This window comes from Gymnogyps californianus, chromosome 7 (genome assembly GCF_018139145.2).
Source record: "Gymnogyps californianus isolate 813 chromosome 7, ASM1813914v2, whole genome shotgun sequence".
NCBI lineage: Eukaryota > Metazoa > Chordata > Aves > Accipitriformes > Cathartidae > Gymnogyps > Gymnogyps californianus.
Window position 1 is genome coordinate 3,769,430 of NC_059477.1, and position 19,643 is coordinate 3,789,072.

Genomic DNA, 19,643 nt, shown 5'->3' on the forward strand with positions numbered 1-19,643 from the left:
CCGCCGGGGCTTTCCCTGCCCGTCCGTCTTGTTGACCCTACGGCATTTCCCTCCTGATGGGTTTTCATTGCCTTGGGCGTCGCTCCTGACATTAGTTGGCAGCCGATGGGTAGGTAGCACCTGGGGCACGGCCAGATGATGAAGGCTATTAAAGCTGCCCAAAGAGCCCGGCGTCCGGCCTCTGGCTTCTCCCTGTCCCGGCGAAGCGGCTCCACGTAGCATGGGAATGCCTCTTACCCGGGGTTTCTGGTTTCGGGGTGGCATGCGTTCACGTGCTTGCAGCAGGACGGGCTTCCCTCTCCCCTCGGGGTGTGCTTTCCTCACCCCTTGAAGTCGATACGGCCCAAGCGTGCAGGTGTCTGCTTGAAGGCGCCTGCTTGGGGGTGTCTCGAGCGGTCAGGGCCCATCACTCCTGCGGAACCAGGTTGCATCCAGCTGCAAAAGACAGAGGAGCAACAGCCTTTCCCCGCTTTAGTGCCCGGCTACCTTAGTGTAAAGCACAAGTTGGAAACAGAAGGGAAAATAAAGCTTTTTTTCCCTCCCCATCAGCAATGAGGTTTCATTTGGACAGCGTCCTTGCAAAGCCTGAGCAGGACGAGCAGGCGGTGCCTGGGACACGCTTCGTGACAAGCGTTTATGGCTCGCGTCCCCAGCTGTCTCTTTGTGGGAAGCCATGGCTGTGCTTGGAGATGGCGGACCGTCTTCCCGACCTGAGAAAACAGAGATTGAATGAGGTTTGGGTCTGCTCCCGGCTCCTTTTCCTCCTCTCGCCGCTGGGTGCCTGCCTTGCCCGGCTCCTCGCTCGTCCTGACCTCCGGTTTGGTCGTTAAATCATTCAGGGATCTTCTGAGAGCTCCCGGGATGGCCAAATCCAGAGGCTTGCCCAGCCCGTAGCGGGACGCAAGCATCGCGTTAGGCTGTGGGCTCTTCCAGGCCTCGTGCCCTGGTTTGCACCGCCCAACACGGGCATCCATCCTGGAAACGGGTGGCCAGCAGGCTCCTGTCCCCGAGCGGGCAGGGACAGCCCCGGCCACAACGGCATCCATCTGTCCCCAAAGGCAAACCCGGGAGGGGCGGTCAGGGTGCGCCCCCAGACAGCTGGAGATGAATGTGAGCGCCAAAGTTCTGCTAATTTTCAAATGCTCAAAATTCACCTCGATGCCCTCCCTCACCGCCTCCCAATAACTCGCTTCTCTGAAGGGATGACATAACAAAATGTAGTACAAACGTATGATGGCAGCTTGTCTGTTTATGGTGTCCATTTTATTTTTCATATTAAATAGCATGTAAAAAAATAATTTATGCAGGCAAATATATATAATATACTCTGTAATAAATAGCAGGTAAAAAAATAGATTTCCTTAAAAACAGTCAGTGTTTTGAAAAGCAGCAAAACAAAGATATCCAATAAATACATTCATCCACGTTGAACAGCATCTCTCAGGAACAACATTATAAACACACAATAAACCCCAATAACTTAAAAGACTGTGAAAAAGAAAAATTGCTCCCTGAGCTCACATAAATAAGAAAAATGCTTAAATAGGAAATATAGTCCAGTGATGCAATAAAAATCATTTTTCCTGGTCCTCGGGCCACCCTTTGGGGCTGGTGAGCGCCGCGCCGTGCCGTGCCAGCCGCGCTGCCAGCGGGGGCCAAGTGCATTGCTCCCGCAGGGCCGCGCACCGCAGGTCGTTCAGCACTTGGAAGAGGTGGAGGATGGCGGAGGCCTCCAGGCAGCCGGTGGTCTCCTGCGGCGGGGAGAAGGGGGGGGTTAGCGCCGGAGACGGGGTGCAGCGGGCCCCGCGCAGCCGGGCGGTCGCTAACACCCCGAAACCCCCTTTGCCCTGCGGGCCTGACTTACTGTTTGCATGGCCGCCTGCAGCTTCTTCAGCCAGTGCCTCAGTTTCCCGGACGGCTGATGCGAAGGAGCCTCCGTGGCCATCTGCAAGGAAAGCGGCTGCGTAAGGACCAGCAATGCCACACGGCGCTGCCGCCAGCAGCGGGGCCGCTGAGCTGGCACGGGGCCGGGGGGCTTTGGGGAGGGCACTCACGCAGCCTCGCAGGTCCTCCCGGGCTTGGGTGAGGAAGGCCAGGGGCCGCTGGCGCATCTCAGCGAAACTGGGGCTGGCGGGGAGCCCCAGCATGGCGGTGGCGAGGTCCAGCTCGGCTTCCACCAGCATCACTCGGTCGGGCACCTGCGGGCAGGAGCATCCCGGTTAGGGACACAAAGCGCCCAGGGCTGGAGGACAGGGGCCTCGAAGACCTGCCCGGGGGTGCGGATGGAGGTGGGACCGGCTGACGGGAGGTCCCGGCTGGAAGGGGGGGATGTACCCCCTTTTTACAGCGTCGCCTTGCTCTTACCGACAGCTCCGCCGTGCTCCATTTCCGATGGAAGAGCCTGGTGTTGCATTTGCGGTCCGACAGCAGCATGATGTCCTCCTGCAGGCGTAAAACAGGAGAGAGATTGAAAAACTGTCATCTTGACTTTTGGCGATGTTGTGCAACCCCGGTCAGCCTTGAGGGGTTTGAAACCAGGACGAAATTTGGCCCAGCATCCTTCTTGTCCCCAAACTCCCTTGGAAAACTTCCTCCTTGTCCCCAGACTGCTGCAGGAAACGTCCGCCTTGTCCCTCTGGCTCTTGAATTCGGCATCCCCTCTGCCTTGCCCCCCGCCAGCCCACAGCTCCCCGTTGCCAGTGGTACTCACAAACTGCTCCTTCATCTTCTGCACCGCCTTCAGCTCGTGGGGCACGAGGAACTGGTACTTGGACAGGCTGCAGCTCTTCTTCAGGGCGTCGTGGGGGAAGGCAGCCCCGAGGCTGGCCCCCAGCACCAGCACAAGCAGTGGGGTGAAGCCGAGGTGCACCATTTTGCCGATGAGAGCCCGACGGTGAGTGGGTTACGATGGGGTGAGGGGGCTGCGGTTCAAGAAGCCAGAGAGGATGAACTGGAGCGCTCCGGGTCAGATCTGCTAAATCTCTGCTGTAGAGATGCCTGACAGTGTTGCCGTGGGTGGCTCGCTCGGCTGCAGGGCTGCTGGGCTGCTGGCCGGTCCTGGGGAACTGCTTCACCTCCCTCGCCGTAGCTGCCTCGCTGCCCCATCTCCCCGGCTTTTTATGCCACCTTCCCGGCGTGATTGCGCTTTCAGATTGGCAGGAAAATCCGTGGCCTGGCGTCTCTGGAAACAGGAAAGCGAAAGCGGCAGCGGAGGAAATCCCGGTGCGGCAGGTGTGGGCAGCGCCCGCCTCCCGCTGCCTGCCCTGCTGTCCGCCTTGACGGAGCGAGCGCACCCAGCACCCCGAGGATGCAGGGGGGTGCTCGGGCTGCCTTTGATGCGCACCCCTCCAAGGGAGCTGAACAGGGGGACGCTGCTGCCACATCGAGCGGCGCAAAGGTGCTGATAAGTGCGGGGAAGCCTGGGCACGACAGAACCCGGCACCGCGCCGAAAGCTGCGAGAAACCCCCAGGCCCGCAGCCCCACAGGGGCAGCGGGTGCCTCCCGAGCGGCAGCAGCAGTTCGTGCCTCAGTTTCCCTGCAGGAAGTGCAACACAACAGCCGTGGCAGGGAGGGGGCAAAAGCAGCAGCCGGGAGCGGGCACTGCACAACGCAGGCTGTGGGCATGAGCTTTACGTATGCGTTATCCTCAGGGACAAGGCTCACTGCAAAAGCAGGAAAAAGGGTGAAAGCAGAGGCACTTACACCTGGCGTTTTCCAGGTGGGACATAGAGTTGTGCAGGGAGGCTGCCGGAGATGAGCGGGGCTGCCATCCCCACCAGCCGCTGGAGCCAGCTGGGGTTGCCTCCCTGTTTAGCCTGGAAATGCAAATATCACGTATTGACATCTCTCTGCTGACAGCTGGAACGGTGCCCCCATTCAGCAAAATCTGTCCTTTCCTCGAGGTAACCTCCTGCGCCATGAAGCCATCACCACTATGCTTTTAGTTTCATGCATTCATCAAGCATTAAATATAGAAAATTAGGGCAATACCTGTATCTAAAGCAATAAGCAGCAGCAACGGACATAAACACACTTTGCAGTGCCTCACGTGGTAGCCATAGAAGAACACTGCTCCGGGAGGACCCAAGTTTTAATGTTCATATTTGGAAATAAAGTGCTGACTTCAAGGAGTCCACGCAAACAAGGGAGTTTCTTACACGAGGTTGTGGAAAGATACACCTACGGGCGGGCAGACCAGCACGGACGAGCTGTGCCGAGTCGTGGAGATGGGCTGGGACCTCTGGACTTCGGCCACCCCAACCCCTGCTCTAGCAGGGTCAGCTGGAGCAGGTTGCCCAGGACGTTGTCCAGTTTTGAATATCTCCAAGGATGGAGGCTCCACAGCCTCGCTGGGCAATCTGTGCCAGCATTTGACCACCCTCATAGTAAAAAAGGTTTTTAGTCCTGTTCAGATGGACTTTCATGTATTTAGGGTTGTGCCCGTTGCCTTCTGTCCCATCAGCAGGCACCACTGAGAGCCTCTAAGCCTTCTCTTCTCCAGGCTGAACAGCCCCAGCTCTCTCAGCCTTTCCTTGTACGACAGATGCTCCAGTCCCTTCATCGTCTTTTTATGGTCCTTCGCTGGACTCTCTCCAGTATGTCCACGTTATCTCTTGCACTGGGGAGCCCAGAACTGGACCCAGCACTCCAGGGCTGGCCTCACCAGTGCCGAGTAGAGGGGAAGGATCACCTCCCTCGACCTGCTGGAAACACTCCTCCTAATGCAGCCCCAGATACCATTCACCTTCTTGGCCGCAAGGGCCCCCAAGGTCCTTTTCCGACAAGTTGCTTTCCAGCTGGACAGTCCCCAGCATATACTGGTGCCTGGGGTGGTTCCTCCCCAGGTGCAGGACTTTGCACTTCCCCTTGTTGACCTTCATGAGGTTCCTGTAGGCCCATTTCTCCAGCCTGCTGAGATCCCTCTGGACAGCAGCATGACCCTCTGTGTGTCACCCACTCCTCCTAATTTGGTGTCATCAGCGAATTTGGTACACCGCAGGTACACTCTGCCACATCACCCAGATCATTAATGAAGATGTGGCATCTCAGGGAGCTCAGGTCTTCCCTGAAAAACCCCAGTGGAAGTGAAGAGGAGCAGAGACAGCGTGCAGTGGCTATGTCAGCTTTGACCAAACCAGATGAAGATACAGCTTGGAGAAGAGCCAGAACAGCACTGTGGGCACAGGGTTTCCCTTCACAGATGTTGCTGCTGGACCAGGCTCCTGTGCCAGCCTCCCGCACTGCGGCAGGTTCAGTAATTAAAAGCCTGACAACAGCGCTGTCATTCCTTTCTCTCCCACTAAAGAAACGCACAGTTAGAAAAATAATTTTTTATTCAATGCAACTTGTTCACATTCAATACAACTATGAAATAAAAGCCCAGGCCAGCATAACTAACTTCACGTGCAACACCCAAGTGAGGCACAGCTCAGCTGGAATAGATGGCACCTTAGCAAAAAAGCCTGACGTGTAAAAACAGTGTAAAAGGTGTAAAAATGAATGTGGCCCCTGGTGAGCGAGGCAAGGGAGCGGGGGGCTGCGGCACTGCCTGGAACGCTTCGGGTTGCAGTAGAGTGACTGGAGGGTGGTGGTGGCTCAAGGTCCCACGTGGTGGAGCCCAGCCGGCCACGGGACAAGCACCGCAGGGCATTTCCTCCTCCAGATCGAGGTACCAGCCAGGCTGGGATGGTTTGGCACCTAGGTTGGGATCTCCAGTGGCCTCCGGCAGGGCTGGAGCAAGGTCCCCAGCACCCAGACAGCGATGTCCAGCACCTGCTGTACTGGGATGGCCTCGTCTACAGCCCCACGGACCCAGAGCAGGGCTGGAAGATCACCCTGGCACGCACACAGATCCACCGTGAACCGCTGCCCCACACCACAGGCCCCCCACTGAGGACAGCACTGGGGATACTCTCAGGTCACCTGCTGGGTCCCAGAGCAGCATCACATCGCTGCGGGACCCAGCTGCTTTGGCTCCTCTTCCCTGTCGCTGTGGCTTTTATCTCCAGGTGTCATTTCTGGTTGGAGAAGCAAAGCGAAACCTCATCTCTTCACGCAGGCGAAACGAGATCTGGAAGCACCAAAAGGAAAAGCGAAAGCTGAGCAGGGGAGCCGGGGCCATGCGCGCAGCCCCCCGGCACTTAGGGCAGCTGCGGTGAAGGGCTGAATATCTCCTGGGTGCCTTGCTCAGATGTTTGCCCCTCACTCACCACCAGCCATAGCCAAGCCCACAGGTGCCTGGCTGAGCAGCAGCGAGGGCGTTTCCCTGACAGGATGTGGTCTTGCCATCCTGGGCATCGGCACGCCGGCAAGCGTCTTGCACAGCGATGCCACACTCCACCATACCCCGGTCCCCTGCCCGGCCAGCAAAGCCTGGCTGCATTCAGCACCGCTCCTCCAAAGCACGCTAGTGCCGGCTCCTGCCACAACAGCGGAAGTTCTCCCAAAGCTGGCATGGGCTAGGGACACTGCACCATGCCCGGTGGGGTCTGCAGGGTGCTGGGGACCCACCACAGTCATCACCCCAGCCCTGGCGGGTCCCAGCCCCAACTGCAGACAGCACCGTGCTGGGAATGCGGCGCAGATGGCAACGATGGAGCCCCCTCCTTGGATTCATGCAGCCCAGCAGGCTGGAGCCACTCAAACTTGCTCAGAGCAAGAAATCCTGGGTGCGTGGGAGGTCCTGGGTGCAAGAAGGAAAGCGAAAACGGGCAGGGCTGTGGGCAGGGTTGGCACCAGCACTGGGTGAGGCAATCACTCCGTGACTCATCAGCTGCCAGCACGGCATGAGCCTGGAAAAGCCTTGGCTACAAGCCATGCCACTGGAGTGGGTAAGGACAAGCCTGGATCGCTCCTTCCCGACCCCTGTTGGAGCCGGTGGGCTCATCTGGGAGGAACTGGCCTCCTGCTAAAGTTGCTGGTCTTGGAAAAGAAGAAAGAAAGAACCAAAAAAAAGTGCCCCAAAAAAAGCCAGCTTTAAAAATAAAAGCCCTGGGTGATGTGCGGGAGCCCTGCCCATGGCCCAATGGTGCCGGGGCAGGGGCTATCAGGTGGCCTCTGCTCAGCAGCCATCACCAGGCCTGTCCCTGCTGGCCCAGTGTGTCGGTGCCACCAAAGTGCTGCTGGCCCCGCTATGCACCCCGGAACCCTTCACGACCTCTCGGCACACGCGAGCTGCAGCAGCCGCCGTGACGTCAGGCTGGTTTGTGCCGCTCCACGCGCCTCACGCTGCAGACACCATGCCCGAGCACGTTGGTGATGCAATCCCTGGTGTTACATCGTGGCCGGTTGCCCACTGCATCATCCGGGGGAATGCGCTGAGCATCCTGCCAATGCTGGAGAGAGAAGGCTTGTTAATTGAAAAGTTAATTAGCAAGCAGATTTAAACAAACTGTTTTAAATTTAAAAGTGAGGAAAACACCCAAACAAGGACTGTTTCCCCAGAGCCTTTGTGCCAGCGCTGTAGGGACGCGGGGTGTCCCCTCCCAGGTCCCCAGGGCACCGCTGCAAGGGTGCACCTCACCGGGACAAGCCCTGCCAGCCGAGCTGGGGCTTCCCCAGCAGCCGTACATGCCACCCACCTCCCAGCAGCTGCGTTGTCCGGTGCAGTCCCAGGCAGGGAGAGACCTCTAGTGCTCCTTCAGGAGATGACAGGCCACCAGCCCCATCCTCACCCAGCAAAGGAGGTTTCATGGCTGCTGCTTGCCCAAACGCAACCTGCACCCCGGTGCGGCCTCTTCACCAGTGACTGGGAGCAGGGCTTGATCCAGCATCACTGCTCGATGAGGTCTTCTCCAACACACAGCCATGGACACAGAGACCAGCCTCACATCCAGCAATGGGCTTTCCTCCCCATAGCTGTCCTCCTGGGACCCACCAAGCAGGGTCAAAGCCTTTGCTCCCCACCCTGGGCAAGCTGAGCCAGCACTCAGTGACCCCAATGGAGACATGCCCAGGGCCAAGCACCTTCATCAGGTTAAGGAGGCTCAGTCTCTGCACCCACAGCAGGACCATACCCAAGAGCTTCAGGACCACAGCTGAAGCACCTCCAGCCCCTATAAGCCTCCCTCCAGGTGCTCTCCCCAGGGCAGGGAGCAGAGATATCACTTCTGCCTTCCTTAATAATGCACCAAGGTGTAACAGAGTGAAGCCACAGTCCTCCCGTGGCATCAGGGTAGCCTTCTTGCCAAGGGCAAGAATTACAGGAAAGGGAAAGGTCCCCACAGAGGCTGTGCCCAGACTTAAAATATCCGGAAAGCAAACAGGAGGGGACCTGTGCTAGGTTGTGCCCAGTTTTGAACCCCATTGCCTCCATCTGCCCCTCCCCGAAACGCAGCCTCTAATCTTTCCTTTGCAGCGTGGGTGAGCGATAGCAGGCTGGGACAGAGGGGAGCACAAACATGCTCCCCCGCAGCAGCAATCCCAGAAAGGCTCCTGAGCTCTGCTGAGGGCGAGTAACCTCATGAGGGCCAAAGCAGCAGCGCTGGCACAGCGCTGGGCAATCCTAGGGCAGATAAGCTGCTGATACACCCACACCAGCCAAAAAAGCACCCGGGATGGGGTCACGTAGTAGGTGAGAACAGCCCCTTTCCAGCTCGGCCTTCAAAGACAGCACACAACTCCTAGCTTAACCTGGGCAGGGAAAGGGGCAAATGGCCCTTTCTACCTAAAACCCATCTACCCCGTGAAACAGAAAGGCCACTCAGGGCCTAGGTAAGCGATGGCCATGAAGTGCAGTTATTCCCACCCCGGCAGCAGGTGCTCTACAGCCTCTCAAAAAGTAGAAGCACAAGTAACTTTTTCCCTCAGCTTTTTTTTATTATTATTATTCATTATGTAAGAAATGCAGCAAGTTTCTCAGCTGTTACCATGATTCTCATCCCCACATGCAATCCAACCACCACCAGTCTGAAACCAGACCCTTCCAGTGCCGAGGGCGCAGCACTGGGCAGACTGGAGGACCAAGGTGGACAGGAACCCGAGAGCAGGCATAAACCCCTGTCTGCTCTCCACAGAAGATCAAAATTTTAATCACCAAAATAAGCATCGATCTTCCCAAGGAAGAAGAGTGGTCACAAGTGGGGTATTAGGAGACAACCCACTTTTTCCTTCCCTTCCAGCACCAGATCAGGAGAAGGGTTTCATCTCACCGTCCCTTGCACCCCAGCACACAGACGTGCCTCACCCAGAACTCCACTGGGGTTTCACGAGAAGAAACTGCCATCGTCTCCAGCATCCTGAAACAAGAAGCAGAGGAAGTGTCTCGCTCTGCCCAGCCAGCTCCCACCTGACATGGGGCGACATCCACAACCAGAGATAGGTCTCCTCCACCCACAGCACAGAGGTCTTGACAGCAGATGCTTCCAACACATGCACGAGGGTTGTTCTGGTCAGTGAATCAATTAGCAGGCACAGGGATGCCTCCCTTTCCCAGCTTTGCAGCAGGCCCTTGTTGTGGGCCAAAATAGACTGACAGTTGCATCTTAACCAATAATTTTCCTGCCCTCTGCTAATCAAGAGCGAGGCAAAGAAATTCAAGATACCTCTGACATGACGCTTAGATGGCTACATCAGTGCAAGAACACCATACAGCTACATGGACTTAAAGTTTAAGTCAACTGACTCGAACTGAGGTCAGTGATGCTGTGAGCAGCTGAGGATCTGCTGTTTAACCTCTGACCAGTGTCCATCCACACCTGGGGGGAAGGAGGGAGCGCATCACTGCACAGCTCACTCCTAGCTTTGAAGGGGTCTCCACAACCTCACTCTTCATGCACTGTATAAGACAAGTCCTCCGTGTCCTGCTTGTTTTCCCCAAGTGGTTTTCTCACCTCTTTTCAGTCTCTTGGAGGAGGGATTTTGCAGCTTCAGGGTCTTTCTTCATAAAGGCTTGATATGGAGAGGCAGACTCCAAGTAACCAACCACACCAGCAACCGTCATGGGAATTCTGTCAAAGATATCAGTGATTCTAGAAGGGAGACGGGGAAGAAAAGAGCATTGGCAAGTTAAATCTCAAAGGCAGTGGAACAAGGTCAACAGATGGAGGTGGTGGTGAATGAAATATCCGACACCATCAAAGGTCCAACAGATGGAAACAACATCTGATTGTGGCATTTGATGGGTCAGGAGCTCTAATTGATGCACTACTGGAGAAGCAGAAATGGTCCCAGGGACCATCTAACATAGTCTGTGACTTGAACAGCCCTTTCGATACAGGCCTACCTGCAGAGCCCATTCCCCTCCAGCAGCTGGGACACCAACACCTCGGCAACACCACCGCCAACACATCCTTTTTGCCTGCGGAGACAGCCCCTGCCCCACGCCTTGGTGTGGAGGCAGGCACTGGCTCCCTGAAGGTCTGGGGCAAGTTCTTTCTCTCATGCCAGTTTTCCCCTTCATCCATTAAGTGATCTGCCCAGAAGCCTCAAATTATCATAAACCAACTAAAAAAAAAAAAAGATATCTAACCCAATTCTGCCTTGAGCAGGAGAGGTCCTTGTAGCCCTTAGACCACACTTGCTGGCCCAGCACAGAGCCACATTAAATCCAACAGGAGTGGAAATGCAGCCACATGGCTGTGCCACGATGCAAAGGCATTTGCTGAAACCCAGCAGCTGCCTGCTCCGGCAAACCCGGCTCCCCTGTGTCCTCACTGGGCCGGTGGCAGAGCGGCCCTGCAGAGGAGCGGAGTCCCCACCTCTATTCACTCCTGGTGCTGCGCCGAGGGGTTTCTGCTCACCTCTTCTTATCTGGAAACGGCAAGGCCTCAAAGATCTCTTTGTAGTCTTCCAAGACGAGTTTTATTCTACTATGAGAGTATTTTAAAAGCAGGTCCCAGCACTGTAAAGACAGCATATTAAAAAACAAACACAAAACCACTTGAAGCTCTCAGTTTCCACTTAACTCAGGTTTGCTTGGCCCTAGATCTGATGCATTCATATATGTACTTTTTCCCCCCCAATACTCCTTGCATGGAAATACACCAAAATCTTGGTTAGTGTCAAAAATTTAAGGATCCTATTTTATTATAGAGATAAGGGTCCTGTTCTCCTCCCTACACTGCTCTTACTTATAGTGGAAAGTCTCCTTTTATGGAGTTGTTAAAACACTCTTTGTCAAGAAAGATCACTAAAAAAACCACCTACCTCTTTCCAAACAGTTTCTACTTCCCATTCTTTTCACTGTGATCAGGGCAACAGGAGGAGTCTCTTTGACAATACCAGCCCCCCAAATCTGCTCCGCAGCCCTTCTTGCCACACCAGAGTCTGCCCTATTGATCCTAATGTCCCTCTTCTCCTCAGCCAGTCAGCCCTAGCACTGCATGGGAGCCACTAAACCCCATCTCAACCTTGTCCCTGTATTTAACCATCCCTCTGCCCCATCCTGCAATAGGAGTCCTCTAGTCGTAACCCCCAAGCCCACTGCTTTCCTCTCTGCAGCTAAGTACTACACATGTCCCCCAGACCAGGAGGGGAAGCCTCAAGGTTTAGGTTTCATCACCTCACCTCCCTGAAGACTTCGGTCAGCTTTTCAGAGCAGTTTCCATAGCGCAGACTCATGTCCACGGTGTAGGTGGCGATGACCACGCAACCACCCGGCTTAACCACCCGGTTTGCTTCTCTCATGAACTTCTTGATATCAAACCAGTGCGCGGCCGTAAATGAAGTCAGGAGGTCCACCGAGGCATCCTCAAACGGCAGCTCCTCCGCAGGGCACACACTGGAGTGGGAGAAGGAAAAAAGGTAGTGTGTAATACGGAAATTAGGAAGCATGACTCCAAAAAATGCCCACTGACTTCATGTCCATGATGATCATTTGGGATGCAAGACCACAGCTGCTGGGAGTCTAGGATAATGCCCGTTCACACCAGGAATTCCATCAAATGGGATTTACTTTGGTGTCCGCTGGCTCTTACAACATCATGCTCACAAAACACCACCTCCATGTGAGGACCTGAATTTTCCCTTTGGCTGAGCTTGCTCCCCCGACACTCACAGGTAGGAGATGTTGGGCATGGAGGGGGCATTCCTGGCCTCTTGGATCTGTGCTTCGCTGATGTCCGTTCCCACCACCTTCTTGAAGTGCTCCGCAAGGAAGCGGGTGCCTTGTCCGGACCCGCAGCCGACGTCCACCACCAGCTCAGCAGGGTTTGCCCTCTGCAGGGAGGAGTGGATGTGTCTCAGCAGGCAGCCACCCAATTTCTGTGCTTTTACCCCATTCCTTCCCCCAGCGTCTAGAGAGGAACAGCCTCGGCATGGCACAACCCGTGGAAAGGCTCTTCTGTGCCCACATCTTGCCTTGAGCCCTACCTTCCCCACGGCACCAACCAAGGTAACACTGCCAGCAGGGTAAACAAAATACAAAAACTGCCACAAATACACTGCCACAAATACTACTGCCACAAAACACGACAAATACTACCCACAAATAACTGCCACAAATATACGCCAAAATACTACTGCCAAAAACTACTGCCACAAATACTACTGCCACAAAAACTGCACAAATACTACTGCCACAAATACTACTGCACAATACTACTGCCACAAATACACCCACAAATACTACTGCCACAAATACTACTGCCACAAATACTGCCCACAAATACTACTGCCCAAACTACTGCCACAAATACTACTGCACAAAACACAAATACTACTGCCCTGTTTTTTCCTACAGCCTGGCCATACCCCACTCACCTTTTCCTGCAGGTAGGCAAGGATGGTTTGCTGCAGCTCTTTGCCTGGCGCAAACCTGTATTGCTGGTAGACAGCCGCGTGCCGTCTCCCCTCAAACATCTGGGTGGCCATGCTTGGGCGACCTGGCACCTGAGAGGAGGCAGCAAGCCGGGTTTGTCACCACAGGATCAAACTCCTCCTGCCTCCTTAGCCTGTGACCACAGGCACTAAAGTCTCCAGTTCCTGGCAGGGGTCTGGGGAGGACTTTGCCCATGAGGCTCCAGCAAGGGAGCATGAACCCACTCTCCAAGCATCCCTCCCACAGGTATAAGCTAATCGCAGAAGAAAACCAGCAGCATCTGATAAGGAAAAGCTTTCTAGGTTTTTAAACCTTTATTCTTCTTACTCCTTTGCTCTTCCCACCCACCTGGGTGTCTTCTGAAATAAATCACCATTACAGCTGGAATATCTGTGAATTTGGGGGGACCGAGCAGAGCATCAGAAAAACTAACAGCAAAAATGTTTGGTTTTTTTTTTTTTTTAAGGAAATCCATGTTTTAGTATTAGCAACACAATCACAGCAACTTTGCCCTGCGCTTTCTGAACCATCTGATTTTTTTTGTCCCTTCCTGCCCCAGAAGGGCTCAAAGTCTCTTAAATCCAGAGCTCCATTAAACCTGTCACCCAGAACCACACCCAGAGGTAAGCCTGGCCTCACCGTGGGGCCCCTTAGGCCTCCCGCCAGCTCAGCCCCACATCCGCAGCGCCATCAAAGCTGCTTTCACAGATACAGCACACAGCATTCCCTTGCTCACCCATCAATTTAAACCCCCCCAGCTGCTATAAACCACACGGTCCCTGCACCCACCCAGGCACGGTTCCACGAGCCGAGGCCCAGCGGCTGCCGGCACGTTGCTCTTCGCCCATCGCGCCGCACCGGAAGGCTCTCGGCTGTATCCTGTTTATCCTGGTGCCTGAGCAGGCGCTGAGACAGCAACGGCTCCGTGGTCTGCCAGCAGACCCCAAGAGCCTGCCAGAAGGACTCCCTGCCTTGTTTGACGGGCAACTGCACCCTCTCGCATGCTCGCAGCGAGCGAGGCGGGCAGGAGGATGCCACAACGGTGAGTTTTGAGTGACGCACAAATATCCAACATCACGCAATAAAGGGTTATTATATCTCATGATGCAAGAAGAGATGCTGAGCTAGGTAGGGCTTAGCCAGCTCAGGACTGGACATTCCCAGCAGGGAAGAGCAGCCCTGCCAAAGCCCTTTTTAGAGGGGAATCTTCCAGGTGCTTTCCCTATGCTCAGAGAAGCCTTCTCCCGCCAGCGAGCCCCCCCCCCCCCCGCCCCCGGGCAGCTTCACCCCTCCTCTTACCGCCTGCCGCCCCCACCCGGAGCTGCTCCCGGCACCAGCAGCTCCCAGCACCTCCCAGTTCGGAGCTCCGGGGCCGGGACAAAGGGGAAGGCAGGCGCCGCCCCCAGTACCGCCCGCCCCGGGCACGCGGCCCCGGCTGCTCCCCCCGCTGCCCGGCCGGGGGGGGAAGCAAAAACTGGGAGGCTGCTTCCAGAGTCTCCATCCCACCGAGATCCCGGAGCCCAAGAGCCGAGCCTTAGCCTTTACTTTCTGTGGTTATTATTTAAAAACAACTATCAAAACGCCCACGAACTGGGGGGATGCTCAGCAGCCCTGCACATCTCAGGAAGCAGAACTAAAGGCCAGCAGATGCTGGGAGGCAGCAGGAGAACAGGATTTCAAACACAACAGGCACCCAAAGCCATACTCACAGGGGTCTGGCTGCACTGGAAGTCCCCTCCTGTCGTCCAGCAGAAAGGGAAAAGGCATAAATAGAGCCTGTATAACCCCAGCACCAACTTTGAGAGCACAGGGAGTTGATATTTCAGGACTAGGCAAAGCCCCTCCCCTGCTTTGGGGCAGGATTTTACCCCTTCGCACACATTACCTACAGCTGAAGCCAGCAGAGCCATGGTTCACCTGAAGCACATTCACTTCAGTTTGTATTTTGCACAGCACTTGTGAATCTTGGCTAATTAGCACAGCCTTTAAGCCCCTCCTAATTTTAAGAGAAATCAGTGGAACTTATCCAGGGGCTGAAGATGGAGGCCAGCTTGAAGCCGTTCGCTGAATCAAACCATGGGTTGAAGTTACTGCACTTGTGTCCTGAGTATTTCATTTGGGTCACTTGCTGCTTAATTGTACCAGGAGGTGCATACCTGCACCAAGAGAAAATACAACACAAGCACCAAAGGCCCCCGTGTTTTCATAACCCAGTGTCCTGCAGCATCTCGCAAGAGCGTGGCCTATTTGGGGTTTAGATACTCTAATTTTGCCTGTACTTTGCTGAGAGCATGAATGCAGGCAGGAAGGGATGATGTCCTGGGCTTCAGTCACCTGCCTTTTCCTAACTCTGAGGTCCCCATAGCACGGGCTGCTCTCATGGGCAACGTATGGATGGTATTTAACTGATTATCCTCTGGCTATAGCTGAGACCAAACACCTACAGTAAAAGAAAATATGAGCCAGGCATGGGCTGCAAATGGCACCGGTCCTTTTCTAAGCTCTCCTAGTCTTTGGTACACTGGATTCAGCTGCCTTTGTCTCCCTGCCCCAACTCTATTATATTCCCCAAGCGACAGTTAATCTCCGATGGCCCTGCACCATGCAGCAATAAATTGGTCTCCTCGACCTTTGGATTGCTGAGCCTTAGCCCAAATGTGAGTTATACCCCAGGCACAGAGAATCAGACACTGTCCATCATCCCTACCAGCCCCCTTAGTAAATCCGTAGGCTTTAAGGAATACCAAAGCACCTTAGGGTCTTCCCAACTTGTTTCCCAAACCTACAAGCCCTGTGGATTTAAATTATATAGCGGGGTCCTGAATTAATAGACCCCAAACCCTAACCTTAATGCAGAAAAGGAGAACGTAAGATACTGCATCCCTCCATACCTACTCTCCTGAAGTCTGCCTGTTGGCTCTGCCTCCTCCCCACCTTTGTGCCTCTGCAGAATGCAGTGGCAAACCGGCTCCCAGAGCTTTGCTTTTCCAAACAGCATCAGCAAGCTAAGCCCTAACCTCGTCTATGGCCAGGAGATCAATTCCTGTCCTTGGGAAAGAGAGGGGTACTCGCTTGAGTGCTTCTGACATCTCCCTGTGCTCCTCCACCGCCGGCAGTCCCAGCCCGCGCCGTGTCCTCACCTTCCTGCAGCAGTCCGGGTGCACAGCCGTCCTCCCCGCTCGGCCGCTGGGGTTTCACTGCAGCCTCTGGGACCATTTCCAGAGAGATGTTTGGGGTTTTTTTCATTGGGAATGCATCTCAGTCTGAAATTTATTTAAAAAAAAAAAAAAGGCAATCTATTTTGCAGAAAAAAGCCCAAATGAGACTCCTGTCAGTCTTCCTGCGTCACTTGTCGGTATTTTTCACCAACAGTGCTGTCATTTCTGCAGTGCTGAAATGTCTCATCTTGATATGCAAAAAGCCATTTTGTTTCTATTATTGTGGTTCATTTCATTGCACGTCAGTAAATACTATTCTGAATTCTTTTTCTCCGTGTAATGACCTGACATCCAAGGGAAACAGCTCTGCCTCGTGAAAACAAAACATCTGACATTACCTTAGCCAGATGTCTTGATATTTCTGAAGATTTCCTTTCCCCTCCTACCTTGTTTTGGTGCCGGTGGGGAAGAGCTTCTCCGTTTTATCCAGAATAGAAATGTCACTCTCGGAGCAAGCCTGGCTCTGTAATTGCGTTCACGCCGTCCCCAGCAATCACTTCCTGGCAGAAAAATCTTCCCTAATTTCACTCGGAGAACTCTTAACCGGCTTTTTTTCCTGCAGCTGCAAAACACGTGTTACAAAACTCATAAACACCTTCTAATTAATTATACCTACTTCTCAAATGGAAAACGAATTCTCATTTATTTTCTCCATGACTGTATTTTAAGCCCAGCCACCGCAATTCTGGGCCCTTCGGTTTTCTACCTGGTCGGCTTTAAAAATCGTCATGAGTTTTCTCTTTTCCCTAACGATGTGTCATTCACCCTCCTTCCACCCTCCTTCTCTGCAATGAAGTCAGTGTCCCACTCACCTCCAGATTACACCGCTCCTACACCAGCCTCTGCCCGTAGGATCCTGTCCACAGAGCTCAAACGCTGCCAGATACACCGAGCTGCATCTTTCGGAGGGTCTCCCAATTTTAGAGGCTCCAAGTACTAAAACACTTACAACATGTCTTGCTCAGAGGGTTCAATTCTCCACCTTCTCTGGGGGTAATCGCCTACCTGGAAAACGTTCCAGGTCGCCTTCCCACACCTACCTCGAGGAATTTGAGGAAAAACCCCAGCTCTGGCCAGCTGCAACCTCACGAGGGAATTTTGTTGTGGTTGCTACTAGGTACAGATGGAGAGGGACACCACTTAACCACATCTTGCTAAACTCAAGGTGTCGAGAAGATGTGTGGCACCTGAAGGAGTTTGGGATACTCATAGTTTTCTTGTTGCCCTCCTTTCCTTGGGCTGGACATCTGCCCGCTGCTGCTGGCAGCTGTGTAGAGGTGACGCTGCAGGACTCGGCCTCTTGTAGATGAAGTGAGTCCTGAATCCTCTTTCCCTGGTAGCGGAGGTGCCCCTTTAAACATAGACCTGAAAATCGCAGCAATTCTGTAGCCCACAGCCAAGTCACGGGCTTGCTGCTTGTAATTTGGCTCCACTGCTGCGTCCTGCCCCTGCCCGTGGGAGGAAGACAAAGGAGGGGACACATTGACCTTCAGATCTGGGCAAAGGAGCGCTGTGGCATGAAATATGCAGCCTCATTTTTAGAGGTTTTGAACACCAGGCAATTCCCCAAGAGCAACTGGGACAAGTAGGGTCCCAACACACATGCTGGCAACCATCATTACTGCTTGTAATGAGCTCCAAGACATTACCCTGGGAAAAGAAATCCAGACCCCGTGCGTGTACCAAGGAATGCGCTGTGCCCACCCTGATGGGAGCCCTGGTGATGTCTGGGGCCGTGTTTCACCCGACATCGCTCTGACTCCTCAGCACGACCTGTGGAAGATGCCAAGCCCCATCCTATGCAGCACTGGCCTTGCGGCACTGAACCCTGCAAATGGATTACGTGCGGCATGGAGCTAAAGGAAGAGGAGGCAAATCGCCCCGTTGCAGTGCTGCATTTCATTTACCAATTTAATTGCTTTAAATTTCATTTCAGCTTTGATTGACTCAGCAGCTCTTTGCTGGACCGCGCTGGAGAGAGGATACCCAGAGGGCAGGCAGAAAGGGTGAGCAGCCGCCGCGGGAGGGCTGGGCAGGCTGGGGCCAACCTCCCCATCACCGGGATACTGATCCAGGATGGGGCTGACATCGTCCTCCTTCCTACCCGACAGCCTTGGAGCTTGGGGACATGTGTTTAGGTGATAACTACACCGAGGAGTCAAAAGAGTCTGTAACCAGCAGGCTCTTGCTCACTAGGAACAAATAAATACGGTGCAAATGTCTCCACCCCGGAGTCCCTCCTCACCAAGAAGGTAGCGGTGATGTGAAAATGTAGTGGGACCACAGTGCCCGAGGGGGAATGGGCGAAACACTCAAGGCACGCTGCTCCCCAGAGCATCGCTTCTGGCTCTATCACCTGGGTTATTTATACTGTGAAGAAGCCGGTGATATTTCTCTTACTTTGTGAAGAAAATATTTGCTTTTAAGACCCCAGCAAGGCTTCGGCTCTCAGGAGACTTGCCCCTGTTTATTTGTTCTCTGATGGAAAAGGAACAAGATTTATTATTACAATGAGGAATAAAGGGATTGGAAAATACTTGGTATTTCTACAAGGCTCTTTTTAAACCTAGAGGGCTCAGACTTTAAATTAATGAAGAACATAATTCTCTTGGCTTACAAGTGGCAGGGCATGGGATAAAATCTCCTTGTAGGGAAGGGAGTTAGCCACAAATCAAGGATGTCTCAGCTGTTCGCATGGCTGTGTGTGTTATAGCTGTGCCTTGAGGTCTTGGCTGCAACCGGGGCTGTCCCTGCCTGCTCCCTGGCATCTACGACCCAGAAAAAATCAGTGCTCATGTGAAAAGAGAGCCCAGATGAAGGAGAGACCCAGTGGATCAACCAGTGAGGGAGAGGGGAAGGAGAAGGGAATCTCTGTAGTAGTGACTATTTTGGGGAACGTGCATCCGCACCCGTGCAAGTAAGTGTCATGGCCAATTGCCAGATACTTTTAATAGCAGCCGGCACGTCGGCTGGTTATTCTCATGCTCAAGCACATGAAAGGCTGGAGAAGAAACAAAGGCAGGCGGGGGCAAGCTCAAGGGCAGAGGAGGAAGTCTGCAGAGGAGAGCGCCCTTGACTTTGAAATCCTGCCTCCCCCCTTAGCTCATTCTGCCGTAAATCCTTCCTTATGAATGATTGATGCATAGTGCGTGGGGGAGCTGAAAGCCCTGGCTGGGAGCAAAGCCCCAGCGCTGGGATCTTCCGGAAGCAATCAGAAACAAATCCTCCTCCCATAATTTCACCTTTTAATTAAGGAAGATGGGAAGACTGGTTGTTGGGCCGATGAATGAAATTAAATTAAGAAGTCAGGTGAGAATCTGTGGCGGAGCACGCCGAGATCTCCTGTTCCCCACACAGGGGCCGGAGGCTCCTCTGTGCTTCCTGGCTCATCTTACATCTTTATTTGCTGACGACAGTGGCACCAACAGCTTATCTTTGTCTCCAATTCATTTGTAACTGTAGAGCCATTGATCTCTCGTTACCCGATGGCCTTAAACAGACCCGAACGTCCCAACTCGCCTTGGTGGTACTGCAACCCAGCGCTGCAGCCCTCTTGGCTGAGTGGGTTCCCAAAATGGCCGATGGGAAAGTATCAGACAGAGATTTTGGTGTTTGCAGGCACAGCCGGCTCCCGACAGGATCCCGGCAGTCCTGTCAGATTTGCGGC

General features: G+C 54.0%; 2 protein-coding genes across 2 annotated transcripts; both read right to left on the reverse strand.

The window, feature by feature from the left end:
- Positions 1-1,574: 1,574 nt before the first annotated feature.
- Positions 1,575-2,872, reverse strand: LOC127018377 (interferon lambda-3-like). The gene is made up of 5 exons (XM_050899967.1): positions 2,711-2,872; positions 2,365-2,442; positions 2,055-2,198; positions 1,865-1,945; positions 1,575-1,751 (listed from the first exon to the last, which is right to left on the reverse strand). Exons 1-5 carry the CDS (start codon positions 2,870-2,872, stop codon positions 1,575-1,577), a joined length of 642 nt encoding a protein of 213 aa, XP_050755924.1.
- A 5,934-nt stretch (positions 2,873-8,806) lies between these two features.
- On the reverse strand, positions 8,807-14,570 carry LOC127018550 (putative methyltransferase DDB_G0268948). Its single transcript, XM_050900254.1, has 7 exons — positions 14,468-14,570; positions 12,701-12,829; positions 11,997-12,157; positions 11,507-11,720; positions 10,741-10,841; positions 9,832-9,969; positions 8,807-9,237 (listed from the first exon to the last, which is right to left on the reverse strand). Exons 2-7 carry the CDS (start codon positions 12,809-12,811, stop codon positions 9,147-9,149), a joined length of 816 nt encoding a protein of 271 aa, XP_050756211.1. The 5' UTR covers positions 12,812-12,829; positions 14,468-14,570; the 3' UTR covers positions 8,807-9,146.
- Between the last annotated feature and the right edge of the window lie 5,073 nt (positions 14,571-19,643).

Excerpts from the sequence above, each read along its gene's own strand:
- LOC127018377 (XM_050899967.1), bottom strand. The coding sequence starts at position 2,872 with ATGGTGCACCTCGGCTTCACCCCACTGCTTGTGCTGGTGCTGGGGGCC. Across the intron at positions 2,443-2,710 it reads AGAAGATGAAGGAGCAGTTT|GAGGACATCATGCTGCTGTC; the intron begins GTGAGTACCACT and ends TTACGCCTGCAG. Across the intron at positions 1,946-2,054 it reads GGGAGGACCTGCGAGGCTGC|ATGGCCACGGAGGCTCCTTC; the intron begins GTGAGTGCCCTC and ends CTTTCCTTGCAG.
- LOC127018550 (XM_050900254.1), bottom strand. The coding sequence starts at position 12,811 with ATGGCCACCCAGATGTTTGAGGGGAGACGGCACGCGGCTGTCTACCAG. Across the intron at positions 9,970-10,740 it reads CCGTTTCCAGATAAGAAGAG|AATCACTGATATCTTTGACA; the intron begins GTGAGCAGAAAC and ends TCTCCCTTCTAG. Across the intron at positions 9,238-9,831 it reads CTCCAAGAGACTGAAAAGAG|GATGCTGGAGACGATGGCAG; the intron begins GTGAGAAAACCA and ends TTCTTGTTTCAG.